The 24,139-nt window shown below is 38.2% G+C and overlaps 1 protein-coding gene across 1 annotated transcript in view; it reads left to right on the forward strand.

The window, feature by feature from the left end:
* Window positions 1-24,139, forward strand: part of ANKRD55 (ankyrin repeat domain 55) — a 50,997-nt gene that overhangs the window by 12,188 nt on the left and 14,670 nt on the right. The window contains exons 5-9 of the mRNA XM_042875304.1: window positions 3,289-3,349; window positions 7,157-7,285; window positions 19,717-19,901; window positions 21,599-21,766; window positions 23,250-23,911. Of these exons, the coding sequence (XP_042731238.1) occupies window positions 3,289-3,349; window positions 7,157-7,285; window positions 19,717-19,901; window positions 21,599-21,766; window positions 23,250-23,911 (1,205 nt within the window). The remainder of the gene's footprint in view (window positions 1-3,288; window positions 3,350-7,156; window positions 7,286-19,716; window positions 19,902-21,598; window positions 21,767-23,249; window positions 23,912-24,139) is intronic.

A 24,139-nucleotide genomic window follows, 5' to 3' on the forward strand; every position in this document is an offset into this window, starting at 1 on the left:
CTACCTTCCAAGAGAAATTTTACAAGAAGCTTCATTTCTGGATGTCTCCTCCAAGCAGTATGGCATATGTGTGAAAAATTTTCCACACGACAATTTCTCTGAGCCCCTGTAAAGGGGAAGCAGGTATTTGGTGGCCTATCTTGATTTTAAACTGGAAGAGGGCAGATTTAGACTAAATATTAGGAAAAAATTCTTTACTGTTAGGGTTGTGCGTGCCCCCTCTTGGAAGCATTCATGGCCAGTCTGGATGGGGCTTTGAGCAACCTGGTCTAGTGGCAGGTGTCCTTAAGATCTAGGTGATCTTAAAGGTCCCTTAAACCCAAAACATTCTATGATTATATGATTCTGTGATTTTTAACTACTCTTACTGATGGTGATGTAATAACTAAAGCATGCGTAGATCAAAAGTTGTAAGAAAAATTCTTTGTCTCATTTTCATCCGTGATGATAGGAAAGGCTTTTTGAGTCTTGATTTGTACATTTGAATAAATTCGTTTAAACATGTTTCCTACGTAAGTCATGTCTGGGGACATTGGAGACAGGTAAAACATTTAGCAGATATAAAATATCATTGCGACTTAATCATGGAGACTATGATTTTGTTGTAACCATATTACATCAGAGCTCTCTGCACTTCTGCTGATCTTACTTCACAGTCTTTTTGACAGCTTTTTTCATTTTCTACATTCATCACTGTTTTTCCTGCGTTACTTTGAGGAAATAATTCGAAGCCTCTGCGATAGTATGAGTGCATTATCATATTCCAACTGAAAACTGCATTTGTACATTTCTGCCATGCTGCTACTCAAAAGGGTGCAACTATAGTTTAGCAGTACACACAGCACTCCCTGAACATTTTCTATACTCTTCATGGACACGGAAAGACTTTTACTCTAAATAGGAATTTGTCATCAGTTCAATTATTTTACACCATTTGCCATCTGGGGTTACCCATGCCAAGCTTTTCCATCCTGGCCATTGCCATTCTCCTGAATGCTGTGTCATTACCAAAAAGGCACATGTAGTGGTGTGTTAGGAAATGCTTTTTCAGCTAAACTTTAAAATCTGGGAATGCTCTGCTAAACTGTGTTTCCAGTGCACGAACCACATAGAATGCCAGAGACTGTGATCAGCTAGTTTGGACTAGGTGACCTTGTAAGTCCCTTCCAGCCTTGTGATTCTATGATTCTACATCTTAATGTGATAATGGATTCATTTGCATCAATACACATCCTACATTCGAGAAAAGGTGGAAAGGGATTCCATGAACTTACTGCTCTCTAGCTTTTAGAACAGATAACAGAGAAATCTCAATCAGGGTGGCCAAATATCTATACATAGAGAATATAAGGGAGCCAAGAGTTGTTGACAGATGCTTTACAGTCAAAGAGTGATGTGTCCTTCTCTACAATGGTTTCCCTGAAGATTTCTGAGGTTAAACTACAGAAATGTGTAACTTATTGATCACAAAACTGTGATAAAGGGGTTTTACAAGTACACTACAGTAATCTCATGTTATCTTTGCTCAGTAGCCCTCATTTACTACGACTTGTTTTCAAATAGTGGATTTCTTAGATTCTGGTTGGAGTTTATTGACCCAATTGACTATAAAATCTGTTCTACCACTTTGCTTTTTTCAAATTAATCTCAACAATTATAAAAATTCTTTCTCTTCAGTTTCCATTCTTTGACACCACAATACCATTCATTCATCGTGTGATTAAGAAAAGGAGGTGTAGCACCCATTTACTACAAGTGAATGTATTCATATGTAAATGAACTTGATGCCCTGATAAAGTGCTGGGATCTACACAGTCTTCACCGTTTAGAGATATGCCAGTTAGAAAAAAAATAAAGTTGGATTTCCTGTCCGCTGAAGGACAAACAGTTGACAAACAGTTAAGATTTCTCCTCAGCAGAACAGACAAATCATCCCTAAGCAACAGTAAATTCTTTTGAATAATATCTACTTGTTTATTTCTGAGAAAAGAAAAAAATAATTTCTCATGCAACACTCCAAGATTTGACGAACACAGTTCAATATCAAAAATGTACTGGAAGTTTGCCCTGATGATTTTAACAAAAAAAAAACAAAAGATTTTTATTTAGTATCCTAGGTCTGAGAATCAATGCATGATTGCATACATTCATCTGTGCATTATCTGTTCATTTATCAGAATTCCCACTTCAAGGTGGCACTTAATTTTCTATTAACATCCTTGCAAAATATATATATATATTATTATTATAAATATATATTATATATAAATTTATATTATATTATAAAGTATATATTATTATATATACATAATAATAAAAAGTTTTTTAAAGTCTGTTTTGCAGGTTTATTACAAATCTGCACCTTCAGATGAGCCACATTTTTGCATTATGATCTTATTTAAGGATTCACTTTCCTTTTGTTAAGATCAGAAGAACAGTACATCTACCACAGCATCCATGTGATTTGGCTTTGTTACAGACTATGTCATTTCCGTGGTCTACTCATCTACTCATCTACTCGAAACAATTTTTCTTCCAGTATGAAACATAACCATGTTTTACAACCATAACCATTCTCTAAAGCTATAGTGATTTCAGAATATCTTCATAGGAGGCTATAAGGAAAAGCAAAGCCTTTGCAGTATTAAAAATACCACTGCATTTAATATTTCAGTGACTATTTTATCGTAGCTGATCCCTCCACCAGAGGGGAGTGTTTGTAGTCTGATATCCCATAACAAAAGCAAACTAGTGCACTGCTTATTTTATACCACGACAGTGGCTCTATCCCAGCAAAAATACTGTAAAACCTTGGCAAATGCAATTGGTTAGTACATGTGTAACTGTTACAGTTTGTATGCATGTATACAGACAAACACGCCAGCACATACACAATATTGCATTACTCTGACAGTTAAGGAGCACTACAAACATTTTTGTAAACATTAACATTTCTGTTTGTTTAAAACTTTATGAAACAGAATGAGGATGAATGTCTAAAAAAAATTGCACACATTTAGTATAATATACTCTGATTCACCCTGAGAATTGACATAAGAATACTTCCTAGTGGATCTGCTTTTGATTCCCAGAACAAAACTTCAGTTGTTACAGTATGCTATAAAGTCTTAACTGCTTTTCTAGCCCAGACCTAAGACTCTGACCTGTGCCCATCACTAAGACTGCTTTGTCTTGAAATTGCACGTCTTCTTTCCCAAATGATGTCAAAATTTCGGGTTTATTCAGCAGTTCTGTACACTGATTATTTGCTTGTCATTGCTTCCACAGGCTTCTGAACGTGCTCCTGCAGCAGTCAAATCTTAGCGAAATTAATCATCAGGACAATGAGGTGAGTGAGCTTGTGCCATAAACCACTGTCCCAGGCCCTGGGATCATACAGTTCATGCTGTTCAGCAGTCCATTGAACTTTATGATGAGAGTATGCATAAGCCAAATTTTTCCATAATGCATTTGCTGAACCCTGCAGAGCCCTATCTCATTTTTCCCACCATGCATGATGCATCTTAAGACTAATAAAATTTCTCCATGTTCTGTCAATTATTTTGACCAGTCTCTTCTTTCACTTGCCAAGACATAAACCGCTTTTGATTCTTCCTAAGTTAGACAATGGGCTTAATTTTCATTTTTTCCTAACGTTCCATCACCAAGAATTAAGTTCTCAAGAAAAATATCAGAAACCTGGTATAGCACCGGAGAATTACAGAAAGACAAAAAATTGTCTGATCCTCAAATCATGCACCCTGCATGCATGCACAGGAGAATGTCAGCTCCCCAGATGTACTGTCCAGATAGAGAAGCCAAGGCACAAGAGAGACTCTGTATGTCCTTCCATGTGTTTCTCTTCACACTAGCAAACACTCAAAGATGCTTCTTATCTCCACGGTGCCAGATCCACCACTGGGCTGCCAATTTTCCCTCTTCACATGAGCCTCCCATGTCCACAGGATGGTTTGCAGACCCTGTTTACAACAACCTAAACCAGACATCTGGTTTGTCTTGGCATAGAGTTACATTGCTAATGAATTGCATGGAATCATGGATGATGATTTCAATCCATAGTGATTGCAATGTATCACTGAATGCAATTTGTAACTTTATCCAGCTCACAGTCACAGGGAAGACATTTGTTCAACTCTCGGTATTAAGCCCTGAATATTCAATGTTTTCTGAAAAGTGTGGATCCTCACAGATGATTTCAACTAACAGAGCTGGTCTCTTGGCAAAAGCAAAGCACTTCAGATTTCCCATCATCTGCTTTACAGAAACACACACAGTAAAAAATACATCTGAAAGTTTCATTTGGTTTCCACAACCATCATTTTCTGTAGATGTATTTATAAAATATTCTAAGATCACGATAGAAAGAAACATTCCCTGAAAAAGCAGGGAATCTGAGCATAACCGGTGTCACACTATACTTCGCAGAGGCAAACACAGCTGCTGACTGCTTCTGGTCCCCATTTGCTAGATTCCGTCTGAGGTTGTCAAACTGCTAACCAATCATCCACATCCATTTATTTTTCTTTTTTTCTCCTTTTATGTATCTTATGGCCCTACATTTTTTCATAAATGCACTATTTAGGAACTTTATTATTTTAATATTACATATTTCTAGATCTTCACAGCCCTGCAGCTTCGACATTTCTGTTATCACCCCCATGCTCCCTCTGAAAAGCACAGATGACACTGAAGGTGTACACGTCAGATGGGTATGAGCAGGCTGGCCCTTGCCGCCGCAGCAGGCCCACATGTGGGTGTGCCGCTACCACCAGCTCAGTCCTCTGCGCTCTTGTGGGCGCTCTGAAAGGACACGTGGAACACACCAATTATTAGAAAAGAAAAAGAGAGCAAAACAGGAAACAGCATTGTGCTCTGTCTCAATCCTTGGTATGCCCACACCTTTAATGCTCGCTGCAAGTGCCATCTGAAAAAGGGTGTGCAGCAAAAGGAACAGAAAAGATCTGCAAAGATTATTATAGAATGGTTTCCTTTCACGGGCAGGTCAATAACTAGAACACACAAACTATGAAAGGACGTTCAGCTCTGTCAGAGGGGCAATATAATGTAAGTCCACAGCACCATAAATGCTATGGAGAAGATGCGAAGAGCATGATTATTCACTGCTTTTTACATCTAAAATGATGGGGACACCCAAAGAAATCATCTGACAACAGTTCTACAGGAAAAAATGAAAAGAAAATGCTTTTTCACAAAATCCATGGTTATCATGTGGAGGTCTGGAAGGCATAGGAAGTCCTTAGTGCAATTACCAGATGTTACATTATTGTGTATCACTAAGCCTTATTTCTTAATGTCTCCCTCTATTTTCTACTGAGCCTGGACTAGGGAAAACTTTGATCTCTATGCACAGTTCTTACACTCTCATGTTATATCTGGCTCAGCTGATAGCAATAGTAAGAACAGAAATCTGATTTTTCAAGAATCTTGCCTTTTGCCCATATCGACATACTGAGCATAGATGACAAAAATCTGGCCTGATAAACTGGAGCTTCCCCTCTTTCAGTGATTGTTCTGACTGTCCAGAGATAGGTGCAAGGATCCATGTCCCAGATGGAGATTACTTCACTGAATTCTCACTTAACAGCACCCACAAGTCTTCGGAGCCCACCAAGGATACTAGGTCCCTAGTACCAAAACACATGTCCACTGACATCAATGGTAGAACTCTCATTAATTTCAGTGAGACAGGATTAAATTCTTGTTTCTGGTTTTACAAAACAAAAACCCCCATGATTAAGATTTGGAAAACCTAACTAAAAACAAAACTGCTCTTGTTCAATTGTTTTATTTTGTCATCACCCATATTTAACCCACCTGGGGACTTGAAAACAGTTATACTATATCTGATAGCTCAGAGAAATAAAAGTTAAGAGGTTCAAGCTTTCACTTCTATCACTGCTAACCACTTCTAGTATTTATGCACTAATAAGCTTGTCTGCATTAATGTCTTATAGCTTGTGTTTAACCCAAATTGTTGTTAACTAGATTTATGAGGTTCCACTCAAGTTTCAATTTCTTTTCCACTTTACATTTTTGTTTTTGTTTGTTTTTTTTTTTTTTTTTTTGCCATTTTGGATCTGAAGAAAGACCCTTGACATACATTTTCAACAGTAAAAGATAGTAAGCAAATCTGCTCAAATTAAAAAGTTACCACATCTGAATGACCTGAATGAATTTTAAGAAAAGGTGAGTTAGAAACATCTTTAGTATTATGGACATAGAATAAACTATAGGTGTATAAAACAGTGTTGATGAAGGTGAAATTAACACATCATGAATTCTATTAATAGAGACTGAACACTCCTGAGATGGAATGAAAATGCAGATCCATCAGTGTTTTCTTCCTAAATGAGAGGTAATGGCCTCAAGTTGCACCAGGGGAGGTTCAGGTTGGATTTTAGGAATAATTTATTCTCTGATAGAGTGGTAACGCGTTGGAACAGACTGCCCACAGAAGAGGAGGAAATAATATCCCTGGAGATGTTCAAGAAACATGTAGATGTGGCACTGAGAGAAACATGATTAGTGGGCATGGTGATGGTGGGTTGATGGTTGCAATCATATTAGAGGTCTTTTCAACCTTAATGATTCTTCGGTTCTATGATTCTCTGAATACAAACTGTAATTGTTAGATGTTTATACTGTGAGTCCTTTTGTGAGTCACTGGGGCAGTTCTTTAGCTTGCTGATTAGAGTCAGCTTATAATTCTTATTTTGAATTAAAGATAAGGTCTGAGTTAAACACCATATTGTGTTATGACAAAGCACATGCCTGAAACAGGCCTCTCTCACTGGACCCAAGCTTAGTAGTGAGGAACCACCTCCCCGGCCATCGTGGTCTTGATCACATGTCATTTAGACAGTTACTGTCAGGTATGAAAGAAGCCTTTGTATTTGTATTGATTGTCTGCATTGACTCTAAAAAGATCATTGCAAGGTTCCCTATTATGGCTAGTTAGCAAGTTGCAAATAATTATTTCACTTCAAGGCAAAGAGAAAAGAGTCAATCCATCCCCAGTGGTTTCAGAACAGTCTAGCTTTTCTGCAGCTACAGGAGGTGCAAAGGCCATTATTGTGCATGACCTTTATTTACTCTCTGCGCTTGTGGCTTTCAGGGAATGACTTCACTCCACTGGGCAGCTTTCCACAACAGGCCACAGCATGCACAGACCCTGCTGCACAAGGGAGCAGACCTGACTTTAGTGGATAAAGACTTCAAAACCGCTCTGCACTGGGCTGTACAGGTAAGCTACAACCACAGTTTCACTGGACTGTTGCTTCAACTGAATCAGTCACCAAGTTGAACTAAGCAGAGAGAAATGGATGCTAAGAGCACTCATGAACACCCTCAGCATTTTGCTGGTGAGCATAAGACGAGGATCTAATGCCTGCTCTGGAGGGCAAGGCATACTTCACATAGGCTCAGCACTCTTGCTCCGGAATAACTTCATATCCCACAGGGACTACCCGTATGCTTCATGCTGAACTCATGCTGACATTTTTTCATAGAGTCAAGGTTGCAGAAATCAGCAACTTAAAGTCTCACAAACAACCTGTGGTAAGAAAGCACAGTAAATGCAAATTAAAACATATTTAAACAGCTATAATTGTGGAATAATTGGCTGAACGTTTAGGCCCCTGTTTTGTGGCAATTAAGGAAGTAAAAGAGCCAAACATAATTCACATTGACTTGTGTGTCCCTATTTTCTATGCAAAAAAAAAGTCAAGTTGATAAAAATCTCCTGGGAGGTCACTGTAGGGGAAAGAAAAATAAACAAGAAAACACAGGTAAATAAATGCACATGAGATTAAACACTGTTATGCAATCGGTAATATGTGTCATAGTAACTGATATAAAATAAAACATTGTTTTAAGAAGTTACACATAAGCCTCACTGCAGGAAACAACCTGGATGAAAAGGGGAGAGCAGTCACATAAATGCGTTTTTACTTGCTCATTTGCCATAGCAAGTTCTGATATCAGTGCTCAAAACACTTGCACAACAAATAAGCAAAAACAGAACTTAAACAAAAATTCAGTAACATTTTCCTACAATGACTAAATATTTGCATTCTCACCTGATCCAAATCCTTAAAAATCAGTGTTACCAAAGAAATTGAAAAGCTCCAAGCTGCCATATATTATAAATGAGTAAAGATATCTAGAACAAATAACCTATTTGCTTCAACCGCAGATTTACTCCCATGGTTCACGTATGCTTTATGGGTTTAACCTTTGTAACTGACATTATTTCAACAAAAGTTTCATTCTTTATTCCTGAACAGCCTTAACCTGTGTTACTTCCTTCATTACTGTGCCATGGATGCTAAAGGTATCTATTCTAAAATCCAATGTGCATTTTGTCTAGGCTTGCTCCTGCAAGCTGCTTCCAGTGGGAACCATCTGAAACTTATTGCAGGCAGCCACAGATGGGGCAGTGATCTGGATCAGAGCTCTGGGGCTGAGCTGCCTACCAAACAGAAAGACAAAGGCAAATCCCCTTCCCTTCAGGATCCTCTGAGTGACACTCATCTTAATCTTTTGCTGATTCTGTTTTATGAATGTTATGATTTAACTCCACTGTTAGCTCCTGCCTCCAACTATGTCCCACAGATTGGCAAAACAACTCTTAAAAGGGGGTAAAATTGCAAATGCACAAAGTCTGTGTTGGTTCAGTTGGAGGCAAATTACAAATTCCTCTTCTTTCTCCCCAAGCTGCTCTCGTAAGTTAGAAGAAAGAAGAGCAGGAGAACTCCAGTTCTCATCTTCTTGTCAGATTCCTGCTATGAAACCTTATAAATCATTTATTCCATCCACATTTTTCTCCATACAACAGGTCAAGAAGGGCTGGTTCAAATACCAGAGCATGGAATAGAACTGTGAGCATTTCTCTTACACAGGCTTTTCCAAGAGGAAACACTTTCAGCCAGTACTCTCTGTTGCCTTATTAGTCCCAGGGGAAAGAGGCACTCTGGACAGCCATGGCTTTCTCTGCTATTACATCTCTGCTGCATGGGACCATCATTCTCGCATATCCATTATAGTATGTTCAATGAGTGTTCTCTCCAGGATGAAGGCAGGATCATGCTCTTTGAAGAGACCGTGTCAGAAAACGTTTAATAACTTCACTCATAGCCCCTGGAAAGATGGTATTTTTCCTTTAAGAATTGCATTTATATCTCCAGAGCACAAGAGCCTCACAGAGCTCGGGCAGTAACAGCTGCGGGGCCTGTTTTCGGCTGAATAGGGCCTTGTGTTTAATTTCATTTTTAAAAAATGCAGTAAGGGAAAGACCAGGCACAGCACAGAAACTTGGTTCAGAAGCTGCAGGGCAAAGGCAGTCAGTGCACACTGGGCTGAAACACAGAGCAGAACCACATAAAAACCATCATCCACTATTGGAAGCCCAGTTCCCCTGAGTATTCTGCACAGAACAATTGCTCTACACTCCCTGTTTCCAAGAACAGATGTTTGTGCTTGGTGTCCCACCAGGCAAACAGAGGCTGCAGAGCTTCAGCTCTGCAGAGGCCTCACCTGCCTCAGGTCTGCTCTACCAACTTTCCCCTGCCTGAGTTCATGCCTTCAATGCAAATGTGTTATAATGCTACTGGAAACACACATCATTTTCATCTGAAGTGAGAAAGTCTTCTGTCAAATTTTTCATAACTCATAAAATATGAGTTGGTACAGATCGGGCTATAGTAAGAGTGTCTCAGGTGTTCCTCTCCTTTCATTCCAATCAGCAAATGATGGGATCCTGCAATCATATTTAAAACCAGAACCTGCTAATTGGTATTGAAATGAAATGTAAAGTCTATTTAAGTCCTAAATAATGATGCCATTGAAATCCCAGTAAAATACAATATATACAATACTACTACACAGTAGCATACTACATGCCACTATATCATAATAGTATCATCAGTATCTCAGAAACAGTATGGGAAGATTTGGAGGCTTCCTACATTGTTTTGCTAGTTGGCATGAATTTTACCAGAAGTTTCTTTGTCTCTTTCTTAAAACTCTGGCTCCCAAAGTCATATGATTATGTAAAAATATCAGCTTTCATTTTAAGAACAAACAATGAAACCAAGATTTCTAGCAATCTTTTCTTGTAAAGCTAAGAAATGTGAAACTCTAGATAAAAAGAAAGCGGCAACTAAAAGAAACCATCAAATATAATTTTCTGCCATGCGTAGCTACACTGCTGATTTTTTTAAATATTTTGATTTGCAGCATTAACATTTTAAAAATTACAAACCTGGAATATTTGCTCTATAGAAACAATGCAATTATTTCATTTCCCAGTTTCTTGCCAGCAGAACTACCAGAATATCTCACATGTACTATAAAAGAAAAGCAGAGTTACTCATTTGCCTTCAGCTGGAAGGCACAGCAACATCTTTGTATCTCTTGGAAGGTGTGAACTCACGGACATTCCAGGATGTCTAGGAACTAACCCATGTTGCTTCAGGGCATCTCAAAAGGCTATTTAAAATGTACGAACTGAGTTCATTGCATAGCATGTGCAAAAACGGGTATATTTCCTCCATGTTACATGCTGTTTCCTGGAGACAGCTATTAAGGGACAGCAACAATTTCTTTTTTCATGTCACTGACATTAGAAGTCAATTTTGACTGCTAAGAAGCAAATGAAAAACACATTCATTTTATATTTTTGTTTAGTCATATCCTTAAAAAATTCCTTTCTTGGGTAAATATTGTCATTCCATCGAAGGTAAAGCTGCTGCTCATGCATGGCAATAAGGCTCTGTAGAGAGAGCTGTCAAGTTGCAAAACGAGAAAGAGGAATTGCAAAAAGGATACTTTTGAGTAAGAAACAAATATATTCCAGTACTATCAGAAGCTTTGAATTTGCAGGATTATAATAATTTTACACTATGGTCAACTGACTTCTGATCCCCAGAATCATTCCTCAGTGCTATTCCATCCTACCTTCCTAGCTATCATGTACTTCCCCACTTCCATTTATGCCAGCCTGTAAGCTGAAGCACCCTTTGTGATTTGTAAGTGGCACTGAAGTGCACAATACTGACATACAAACTTGCCAGCACAGTAAGACCGTCAGAAAAAAAAACTGCCCTTACATGAAATAACTGACTGTTAAGCAGTAGATTCTTCAAGCACGAACATGCTGTTGACAAGATAACTATTCATGCCAATCAAATTTCTATGAAAATCAATTGCAGAACTCCCACTTAGCTTAGCAGGAATTTGGGGGTGGGGACAAAAGCCACAGGGAAGCATAGAGTCATTCCCAGATGTCTTCTTAGCACACAGTGTATGTTTAACTTTGTAAGTGGAAGCTGGAACATGAGTCATGCGCATGCACCGCACCTTTTGTTTATCTGTAAATGTCCTAATTTTCTATGCTTACCAAAAGGCACTGGAAGGTAAAGCTTTCAATTTCCCTGATAGCAGAATGGGATAAATCCTTCTGCTACTGCAGAAAAAAAATTATGACCTATTTTTCAAAGCACGTAAACAAATAGCTCATCCAGAGAAATCAGTCCTCACAACAACGCACTAGCAGAGGAAAACTGCCAAGTAACTTTAGTCATAGGCATGGAACACAATAAATCATACGCACTTATTATACAAGAATCCAAGTGAAAATAAAATTCTCGGAGAGACTTGGCCAGTATGTCATGCAGGTTTTTGTTTGAGCAAGGAGAGAGCAAGAGGGACAGCAACATACGGTAGCCATGCAAGCATGCCTCTGTGGCTGTCACCTGGTAGCTTTTTCTAACAACCAACAAGGGTGTTGAGAGCATAAATATTTTAGAAACACCATGTACCCTTCTTGTACCAGAGGCAAGCAGTGCTCTAAGGACAACAAGACAAAGTATTTTGTACAAGAACACTTTCTCTTCCCAAAATTACCACAAAGTCAAGCCAAGCTCGGTTGCCCTGTGTCGGGAAGGAACACTGTCTCAGTGGGTGTCTGAGTCTGAAGTACCAGGGTTAGGGGAAGACAAATGAGCTGCTCTGTTAGCTGGCCGCGTCTCACCAGTGTAACTACAGCGGCGTCAGTAGAGTTGTTGCTAATTTATGTTGGTTTGCCATCAGAAACACACCCTGTGAAGTGCCTGGGCTGCTTCCAGGCAACTCCTGGCAAAGCATCACTGGCAGGAAGAAAGCTGAAGATGGTGTTATGGGTTGTTCCTTTCCAGCATGAGGCCTGGTTGACTCTATCCCCTGAGAGCAGTGAAACAATAGGGTGTTCCTATCTCTGCACTCGTTCTCTGCTGCCATCACAGACATTGCATCTTTTCAGCTGAAATATAAAATTCCTTCATAGTGACATGGTTCTTTACAATGAGATATGGATGCGTAGCTCTTAATATCTGATTCCAACCAGACTTTTCCTCACTGTTAAAGCAGCACTGAGTTTATCTTGCACTTATTCTAAGTTGAAATTCTGGACTTGTGTTATGGTAATGATATATTTACGTACATATATATACACACAGCCATAGTACTCACAACATAAACACCAGAAAAACTGCATTTCAGTGGCATCAGCCCTATAAGGGAAAAGATTATACTAGAAGAACAGTTCTATTTTACTTGTATGGCTGTAACTGAACAAACAATTGTGACAGCAAAGCCTTGAGTCAAAAATCAAGACTTTTCAAGCCTCAGCTAGCAGAATGATGTGGGAAAAGTCTGTGGAGTGGTTTTTGCTTTCAGTAAACACAGAATTTCAAAATCAAAAAATGTGACTTTGAGAGAGAAGGCATTTTAGCAATGTAATCATTTCAGCTGAAGTTGAAAACTATCCACAGACCAACTACCTGTTCACATTTTGCTATGGGCTGCTCAACAAATCCTTGGAGTGGCTCACATGACTCTATTTCAGTGAAGGAGAAGACATTATTTGCTCTTTTCTTCAGGGGCCCTCTTGGTGCTACAGTCAGCTTCATATTAAAATATGCGTCTGTGAGAGATAAGAGGAAGGATGAAAGCACTGGGAGATGAGCCAGCATTCTACTACGCACAATTCAGAGAGCACCAGTGATGAACAGGGATGGCTTCCAGGAGGAAAATGGAAATACTGATGAAAATTTTATTTAACCTATAGTCATTTATAGTGTTTCTTTATGAAAATAAGTTACCTCCCAGAGTAGGAATTAAAATAGTATTTGCTTACTGCTACAGACAGGGTGAAATTATAGTTGTTGTCAAAGTCAAGTTGTTAAAGGTCAGCGAAGAAAGACATCAAAAAGAAAGCTTTGTATTCACAGATGCAGAGGGAAGGTGGAAGAAGGTGGAAGCCCTAAAGTGAAATGCTAATGTTAAGAAGCAAGATTGAGGACTGCTGGTAAGGAATTTTTATCCAGTAAAAATGTATAAAAATATAGGAATATTTTAAAATTCACACTAAATGCAAAGGCAAACTAATACAACCTAACCACATAATTTCAAGAGACATTCACTTGGAAGAAAAACACTTTGTCAGGATTTCCTGAAAATAATTAAGCAGCCCATAACTTGTTTCTCTCTGCCTCCCATCAGTATGTTACAAGTAGCCACAAGCCAGTTTTGCAGGCTCCCTCACATTACAGTTCTCTCTTTGATACTGTATCACCTACTTCACCAGAGTTCTGACAAGGGGAAAAAAATAACCATCTATACAGTGCATTTAACATTAAAAACACCGTACTATGTACGACTGAAGATCTGGAGAAGAAAATGTAATGCTCTGACAGGATACTAGCTAAGTGCCAATAGAATACCCTACTAAAATTATAGCTTTACATATCAGTTGGGTGGATGCAAGCATTGAGTTAGAAGAAGAAAGGCTGCAGCAACAGTGATGATAAATTGAGCCGACACAAGTGGAAAAAATGTCAAAGCAAGAAAAGCATCCTGAATATTCACCATTCTCCTCGTGGTACTTCATACAGTGGATATTTCTTGAAGAACCATTATCTTACATTGAAAGCACTACCAGAATCTGGACTTTATATTATCCAACCTAAAGAGAAACGAATTGTAATCAAGTGAAAGTGATCGCTAATGAACCTTATGTTAGTGATTTTTTTGTCACTGTCTGAGATAAAAGCTCGCATAAAGTACAATGAGAATTCACCTTGCAAAGGCGTTAGTGCATTTCTCCTTTCAAATGAAGTTTATCAAGATGAATGACCTAAGAAATAGGTCGTTGAGGGGAATGAACAATAGCTGGCAACTGATAAAGATGTGAGTAAGAACTAAACTGGGGAGAGCCATGGAGAATGATATAAAGACATAAAACCAAAAATAATTAATAATGTGAGAAAACACTGCTGAAAAGAATTTGAATGGAAAAAAGCGGAGAAAGAAATTCAGGGATATATAGAAAGATTGCAAAACCATATAATTTTCCTATGGTAAATTTACCACTGAACACCCTAGTCTAACAATAATACTGTGGGTTTGTGCTAAATTTAAACAGGAAGACTACATTTTTTGTGATCTCAGCTTGAAGCTATCAGTCTAAGAATAAGGGCAGTGTAAGCATTTCAATACAATTTGTGTGCAACTTTAAAAAACCATGATAAATGTAATGATAAGAAGGCATTCCTAAAAAAAGAGAGCTGAAAAGCCACAGACAAGTTTTTGCAGAAAATATTAGAAAGCACCCTTGAATGATTTAAAAAAAAAAAAAGAAAAGAAAAAAAAAGAAAAAAAAATTGAATTTTATGATGCCTGTTCTGAAAATAGTGCCTAATTTATTACGGTGGTCTACAACATCAGAAGTGGATGTTGGTGTTATGGCAATAGAGGCTGAATCTTCCCATCCATATTCTCTTACACTTCGTTTTTACATGACAGATGGAAGCAGAGGAGCAGTCTGACAGAATGGCATCTAACATGGAAGTGCACATGAAGCAAAGGTGTGTAATTGAATTCCCCCATATAGTGATGATAGCAATATGAAAGACAGACTGCATTCTGGGTGGCTATGCACAAATGTCTCACCACAAAATGCAGAGCATCTTGATCAGCTCATCCACGTGAATCAGGCAATTATGACCTTGGAACTGTGTAAAGAGCTGAATATCAGCTACAGTGCATTGGAAATTATGGTGGCAATGCTGGAATACCACAAAGCTTGGGCTAGTTGGTACCTATGGATGTTCACACAGAAATAGAAAGGACACCTTATGCAAGTTTGTCAGGACCTGTTGAACAAATGCAGGGCTCAAAGTGGCAATTTTCTAGATTATATCACTACTGGCGATGAGATGTGGGGTTACCACTAGGAGCCAGAGTCAAAACAGCAGTGCAAGGAATGGCAACATGTGAATTCTCTTTTGAAGAAAAATTTCAAGATGCAAACTTCAGAGGGTGAATTAATGTGCTCTGTCTTTTGGGATAGGAAAAGACTAATCCTTTTGGATTCCCTGGAATCTGGACAAACCATTGCCTCTGACTGCTACATCATGATGTTGACTAAGCTGAAAGCTTGAACTTCCAGAGTCAGGCCAGAGAAGAAGACCTTTGTCTTGCAAGATAATAATGCCAAGCAACGTGCCAGCATGAAGACTGTGGATCATATTTTCAGTCTTGGCTGGACTGTGCTACCACACATATCATATAGTCTATATTTGGCACCTTCTGACTTTCATCTCTTCAGCTTACTGTGTGTGCAGCACTGTACAGCAGTGATGCCACCATAGCACCTGTGAAACAGTGGGTCACCTCTCCTGGCGCAGATCTTTACAACTGCAGAATTCAAGCTCTTGTTCATCTTAAGCATAAATGCGTAGCTAGTGGTGGTGACTATGTTGAAAAAGTGTGTTATGAAGCTTAGAACTGTTCTATCAAGAAGTGTTATTGTGCTCTTTGTATCTGTTGTAGTTTCTATGGAAATATACAGGAGGCATTACTTCTAGAGCTACTTACGTAAAACAGCACAAAGGGCTATTAGCCATCTTCAAAGCTATTATTGTTTTTCTCAGATAAATAGCTTTTCTCAGATAAACAGCTGTTAGATAGAGTATGTTTGAATGTCAGTGAATCAAAGTAACACCTTGATAGGGTATCCCAGTTGAGAAAATGTGAAGGGATAACATAATCAAAGTCCTCTTGGAAACTTATGTTACACGTTATATAGTTCATATCAGTCTCATCCAGGACAGATCAAATACTCTTTGGTGGGGGACAGCTCATTGATAATCCAACAAAATCTTCACAGAACCCCAGAATGGTTACTGTTGGATGGACCTGCAGAGATCATCTGGTCCAACTCCTGCACAAGCAGGGCCACCCAGAGCAGGCTCCCCAAGATGACGTAAAAGTGGATTTTGTAGATCTTTACAACTTATCTGGGAAACCTATGCCAGTGTTCAGTTGCCCATACAGTACAGATCTTCTTCCTGACGTTCAAACATGAATTTCTTGTGTTCCAGTCTGTGGTCATTGCCTCTTGTCCTGGAACTAAGCACAACTGAAAAGAGCCCCAGTTTCATCTTCTTGGCACCCTTCCTTCAGGTATTTATAGACATTGATAAGATTACTCTCTGATCCTCCTATTCTCCAGGCTGAAGAGTCCCTGTTCTGTCAGCCTTTTCTCACAGGAACAGTACTCCACAACATTGGTGGTCCTCTGCTGGATTCTTTCCATATGTCCTTGTCTGTCTTGTACTGGGGGACCCAGAACTGGACACAGTACACTAAGAATGGTTTCACCAGTGCTGAGTAGAGTGGATCACCTCTCTTGTCATGTTGATACTGTGCCAAGTGCAGCTAAGAACACCATTAGCCTTTTTAGTAGGAAAAGCACATTGCTTGCTCATACTCAACCTCATGTTATCAGTACTTCTGGGTCCTTTTCCACAATGACTTCTGATAAGACTGTTTTTATTTAGTAAGGTAATGAAATATAAAACCTGTATATAACCCAAAGGTAAAAACAAATAGGCACCAAGCACAGTGGATTTGCTTGGTAGAATGCAAAATTAAAAATGTTTCTGATAAATTTTAGGAATGAACAGAAACTAGTAAAATAGTACCCCACACAGATTTCTGAAAAGCAAAAGATACAAAAAATGAAGAGTAACAAAGTGGATAACAAATTGAGTAGGGTTTAAATTACAGTGTTGATAGAAAAAAAGAATCATAATTCTTGGACATACTAACGGAAGTGTAATACATGTGGGGTACAGGAAGTGGCAATTTCCTTTTTTCATGGCAGAATGAAAGTCATGGTGGAATAATTATGTAATTTGGAGTGCTGTCGTTGAAGAAGGCTGTAGATAAATTGGAAAGAGGCCAAAAGCAAGCACCAAGTATGTAAGTGGTATGAAAAACCTGACCCATGAAGAGAGGTTGAAATGGTTTGCTTAGTCTAGAAAATGGAAGATCGCTTGGAGAAAAAATAGTGTGTGAATAGATAAAACAATGGTAAAAAGAGTGGAAAAATTTTGTATTCAAATGTTGAATTGTACAAGACTATTAAGAGACTGAACCTGATGTGCCGAATGTAAAATTTGAATTTATGTAAGTATACAGTAGACTAATAAATTCAGCTAGCCCTGAACATGACTAGAGAATTCTCTGATGCACGTGCCAAATAAATGTATCCAAGAATTATTTTAGTATGGAAAAAAACTGATAGTTAGCATAGCAACTGGAGAATAAAGACAGTTATTATGAAGGAGATGCAGGTGTTACTGGACATAAAGACCAATACTCCTTTTTTATTAACTATTCAGACAACTTAGAATTAATACTAAGAATAATTTTAAGATGGTTAATAATATTATAAAGTGCCTGATGATAGAAAATAAACTTGGATGGCATGACCATAAGTACTCTACATTGAATAGGTGAGTAAGCAAAGCATATACAAAGCAAAACTCCTGATTTCAAAGGGACACATTTTGATAAACTAAGAAAATTCTCAGCTGGACAGAGAAGCTCTGGGGCTTACAGATTCCACGACCCTGAAATTTTTCTTCAAATGCTGAGAACTTTATCAGGAATCTCCATCATATCAGAGGAGAAAAGAAAATAGAGGTTTCATGCATTAGAGGCTTCAGATATAAGTGGATGACTGACTATATTTCAACAATGTATTTGGAGCAAGCAGACATTTTTGAAAATAAGGGGAAAAGGTACTGAGAAGCAAAGATATATCTTCAAGATCAGGAAGTAAAGAGTAATTAATAATTAATGTTGAAGCAAGGCTGGAAAAAAATATTGGCATGGATAATCCTTGAAATCTGTCTTGCTTAATACTGTTTTGATAACTTGGCATAAAATACAGAGCCTTTCCAGTGAAATCTGACAATAAGAAAAGAAAGGAAGACATTTACAGGAGAGAATGGAGATATCATACAAGGAAAGCCACATCATTTTGAAATCTTAAATAATGCACATAGGATAAAATTGAATACGTAGACCATTCAAGTCTTGTACTTTGGTAATAATAACAAAACTTCCTAATAGAAAGTGGAAAATCTACATTTGGAATTGTCTGTGGAAAATAAGAAAGTAGACATATGAAACAATTAGGAACTTCTAATGGGGCACAGCTGTGAATAAAGCAAATGTTGTTCTGTGTCATATCAAAAGCGATACTTCTAACAGATAAAGGGAAGAGCTCGAGCTGGTACAAAGACGTGAGAACAATTCTGTGTATGACTAGGTACAATTTTAATTATCACTCCCCAAAGAAACACAATTAAAACATAAAAGGACAGAGTTAGTAGAGAGAAATAGAACATTTTACAAGCAAAATTAGAAAGGCTTTGGTTTATTAGAGTAGCAAGACAATAGCTGAGAAGGGATATAATGGTTGATTGTAAATACATCTGAGGAATAAATAATAATTAGAGGAAATAAGTATTTAATCTAAATAATAATACTGGCACAAAGACAAAGAGACATAAATCAACCAGGAGTGTGAAGAGAAATCAGAGATACTAATCATTAAAGCAAAGAAATATTTAAACTGCCTTGCATTGAGAAGAATGGGAACAAAAAACTAATTGCTTTTAATGTACACAGTATGCTTAGGAAGGGGTGTTGCTACCAATTTTATGATCTAAGAAGAATTTTCCATATTAATTTTTCCGTATTGTTATTTTAAAAAATCAGGATCTTTTAAATCTATTTCCACAGAGATAGGACGTGAAATGTTCAGTTTTATTTGGGTGTCAGGGAACAGTGTAAACTTTCTATTATGATATTAAAGCACTGGAGCAAATTTGCAAAGAAATTTTTCAAGAACCACTTAAGCAAATATTTGGTATGGCTTGTCTGGGTACACTTGGACAGGCTTACAGGAGTGAGCTTTTTGAAGTCCCTTCCAATCCTGAATTTCTATGAAATATGTCAGCTCATATTGTTCCACACTTTGTCTTAGCAAAACAGATAAAACCCCAAGCTATTTCAAAGAAACTCGATGAGCAATTTACACCCTGTAACTTTTGGACATATTTGCAGTGATACACTATTTATTATTTTTGCAGCTAGGAAATTAATAAAGCAAAATCCTGTTCTCAGCAGGAGATTAGAAGCTTTTGGTTTTCATATTCAAATAGGCTAGTATACATAAAACAAAATACTATCATTTTATTAACTTTCCTCTAGCAGAGAAAATGCAGTTTGATATAAGCTCCACTGTAAAATGCTTTTCTCCTCTGAATTTCCTCCCAGACTGGCAACAGGATTCTGTGTTCCATCATCTTGGACCACTACCAAGGACCATCAATAATAAACTATGATGATGAGAACGGCAAAACTTGTATGCACATTGCTGCTGCTGCAGGCTACAGTGATATTATCAGCCAGCTGGCTAAAGTCCCGGAGTGCAACCTGCAGGCCCTTGATGTAGATGACAGGTAACCATGGAAACCCTGAAACTGAAATTGCTGCTTCCTTTCTATTAACCTGAGACTAGGTCTGTTTATTCTATAATCATGTTTCCTGTTTCACAGGCCATGGCCTAGTTAATGAACTGCACTTACAGAGATGGTGTGTTTGCTCAGAAGCCCCGCAAAGCAGTCCGAATCACATCTATCACATTGAATATAACAACTGGCTACTATGAATGTTTTTTTAACTTTGTGGTTCTGGTAGGAAATGATAAGATTATGTATGAAAGGACCTTGTCACCACTAGACTTCTTTTCAGTCAAAATGGACATTCTTCTCAAAACAATGGAACAGGATCCTGCTGCTTGGAGCTGTGATCTGCTGCTATTTGCATTCGAGAAATGTCAACATTTCCTTGTTACAGTTCAGATGCTAACAGAGTATTCTTAAAAGATACCATTAGGAATCCCTTCCATTCTCACTCAATCCTTACCATGATTAAATCCTTGTATCATTAATCCCTGTATCAAACCATGCTGGCCTTCCCCAGAATTTCGCTTCCAATTTCATTAAAGCAAACAGACTCAATTGACCACTCTGAGTTGACTATCCTGCTCTGTGGAGCATAAGCCACAGTTTTCTTGGCTTAGGTCTTCAGGTACTTAAAATAATGGCATTCTTTATGGAAAAGTCCAATGAAATGGAACAAAAATAAAATCAACAGTTCTGTAGACATTTCTGAACATCAGAAAAATGTAAGAGAGAAGGTTCTGTTTCTATGAAAAGAGGAAGGGAGGAGCTTATATACACCTAAGAGTTTTAGTTAAAAAAAAAAACAAACCTCCTATCATGCATTCTTAGCTACTTCCATAGAAGGTATCACACTTTGAGAGGGGGAAAGATAAGCTGTTAACAATAAATACATAGTATATTTCCATTCTATTATGTTTCCTACTGCATTCAACTGGAATGACTGGGACTGCAACAGGCATAGAAAAGTCATCTTTATTCTTTCACCTAGTAGTTTCCTTGTGGAGCTTTCTGTGCTTTTAGAAATTTTACAAGTGTCTAATACTACAATTCTGAAACTGGACAGAAGTTTCCAATGGTGTGCAAGCCTCTGCCAACAAGAAAATCAGCTTGACTCTTCCACCAAATTCAAGACAACTATATTTGGTTCAGTCTGTGCCCAACAAAGAGCACAGAAATTATCAAAAGGGAAATTACAGGCTGGTAGATGTCCAGCTTTTCTCATTGTTCTAGGGAGGTTTTTTCTGCTATTACCTTCCTGGAGAGTCATAAGCCAGCCACTCTTAACTGTGTTCAGTGTTAAGAGTGAGAAGGGCTTGTCCCTATGCAGTGCACAGCACAAAGAGTTCTTTCAAATTCTGCTCTGAGAACTTCAGGTGCTCCTTCTATTCTACAACCCCAGAAATGAAACTGATGCTACTTCATACCACATATAGGCATCTGCCAGCCTCATATTTACTGCCAGCCTCACATCTATCTTTACTACAGCTAAATAAATGCATGTAGACAGATGCTGGTCTCTGGTTTTACTCCTTTTACTGGGAGCTACATCAGTGGAGGATAAATTACTGTGAACTGCTTAAAATGGTTGTTGTGCATCCAGATGAGTAGTATAAAAACACGCCTCATCGTGTCATTAATAGCTTCAATAGTGTATTTATTAATCTGTTTTAATGATATTCACTTTTCCCTAGGACACCTTTGCACTGGGCTGCAGCAGCGGGGAAAGCTGACTGTGTGAAGACACTTCTAGAGCTGGGGATAGACAGCAGCCCTCGAGACATCAATGAAAACACTCCTCTGACATATGCAATGTACTGTGGTCACACTGCATGCATTAAGCTGCTGTCTCAGGAGAACAGGTAAAGCAGAAGCTCACATCTTCCTCACATGTTATTACTGACTAGAAAATAAATTAATAGTGTTTATTAGTATTATAAGTATTATACAAGTATTATAAGTATTAGTGATTATAAGTATTATTTCTGTATGCTACCGAAGGGTTTGAGCCCTATGTGATGGTTCAATTCACAAGCAATACACAACCCAAATTTTCCACCAAAATAGCAACACTAAAATTAGTCACCTTCTGAAGATTCATCTCTGCGGTTACAGTGCTAGTATGCCAGTCAGCAGAGGGTTCTGAACCAAGAAAATGTGGGCATAGATGTTTCTCGGTCACCTTTGTGCATGAAATCTATATAGTTTCAAAGTTTAGATGCACGCTTTCCACATTTTTGAGATCTATATACATTAGCTGTGTATTCATATAATCAGATAAAGGGATTGAACAAAAAGCAGCTTTGCCAGGCAGACAGTCAAATAAATTTCATGTTTTCATCCTCAGAATAAGAGCTTCCAAATAATTTCCTGCCTTCCTTAGTTGGCTACTTCAATTATCTCTTCTTACCCAGTTTCCTTTTTTTTTTTTTTTTGCTATTAAAAAGTATAATTCTTCTGCCATTGTTTATATTTTCCTCTCTCTCTTCATATTTCTCCGATTTCAACTGCTGTCATTTAATTCATTTCAGTTTTTCAATGTTGGCAAATGAGCACAAACTTACAAAGACACTTCTTATCACATTTCTTTGTGCTTGCCCCTCCTTTCGAGTCAGCTGTCAGTATTATTTCCCGTGTTACGGAATGGTGAGACACGGGTAATGCTACACCTCTGCCTCCTCCTCCTGCTGTGCTGCGCTCTGCTTCTCTGAGTAGGCCTGCAAAGTTTATTTGTCAAAATCTCATCTAAAAATCACTACAGCAACACCACTGTAGGTGATTATCTTGACAGGTCTGGAATTGTGCTGGGCCTGTTCAGTACATGGGTTAGCAACTTCAAAAAATAATAATGATAATAAAAGCAAGGCAAGGCAAGAACTGAAAATAAAGGAAAAGAAAAGAATGTGAAGTAGTGTCTTTTTCACAGTGTTAGCAGTGACTGTGCTGCTGGAAATCATATTTTCTGAATATGACATAATACACTGACCACTTGGTCTTAAAGATTCCAGGGTGTTCTTCTAATTATTGGATCTTGCTTCACTATTAAGAACAATAAGTTTGCAGCTGGTAGATGCTGAAGCCAGAAAAGTTTGTTCTTATTCCTGACAGCTATGCTGAGCTTGCTTTAACATAAGGGTAAGGCAACAAACCCTATCAGAGTGAAGTAATGTACTATCATAATCAGTCTTTGTTAACTATGAATTTGTAATCTTCATTTTCTGCCTCCTTGAACCACCCCTGGAAATGTATCTGAACAGGATGTACCCCATCTCATAGGCTAACAAAGACAGTATTTGATTAATTATTTGATGAGTAATGGCATCACATTTTGATTTGTACTTTCAGTAGATCGGAGTTAGTTCATCAGTTTCCCTCTCAGAACAATAAAATCCTAAAGAAAGAAGGAAGATTCAGTATGCTGAACCACATCTTCTGCAAAAAGAAAAAAGAAAACCAGAAAACCATTCAGAAAGACAAAAGCAGAGACCAATATGCTACAGAGGAGACCTCCGAAGTAGACGACATCATCACCACTTTTGATTGCATTGTGGATACAAGCTGCAAAGACATTCCAGATGAGTGTGTGACCACTACTGACTTTAAAAGAAGGACCACAGACACAAAGTACCTTATACCAGAAAAGAAGCCAGCAGAATGTCATGGACTTCTGCCCATCAGAACCCAGAGCCTCCCCCCAATCACTGCCAGCAATTCCTTCCTAACTGCCGCCCAGAGCACAACATCAAGCATGTCCTCCAGGACCAGCACTCACCATTTTGCACACAAGTCTCAAAAGAGTAGGAGTGAACATGACTTGCTGGATCACAGAAGCAGCTGCCAGTCTTTGCTGGATAAGCCTTGGAATACAAAATCTAACCAAATACTCTCCTATAAAGCCTGTACTAGAACTCCGTCAGACAAAGAGATAAATGGCTTAAACTCTGATACATCCCACCATGTGCATTTGTGCCCTCCCCACCTTCCCTCACTTCCTAGTTCTCCATCAGGTAATTTCCTTCTTCTATCTCTCTGTTATCGTATAATTCCTACTGTCATGGAAAGATGAGATAGAAAAAAAATAGATAAGTCACTCCTGTGACAATTCTACTTACTTAATGTGTTTTTCAGTTTCTTCTCCTCGTACATGCAGGAAATGGATTCAGTGGTCCTTCTGGGTTCCTTCCAACTTGGGATAGTCCATGATTTTAAGCAGTCATAACTGCAGATAACGTATG

This window comes from Lagopus leucura, unplaced genomic scaffold (genome assembly GCF_019238085.1).
Source record: "Lagopus leucura isolate 7727_CA_CO unplaced genomic scaffold, USGS_WTPT01 Super-Scaffold_100014, whole genome shotgun sequence".
Taxonomy (NCBI): Eukaryota; Metazoa; Chordata; class Aves; order Galliformes; family Phasianidae; genus Lagopus; species Lagopus leucura.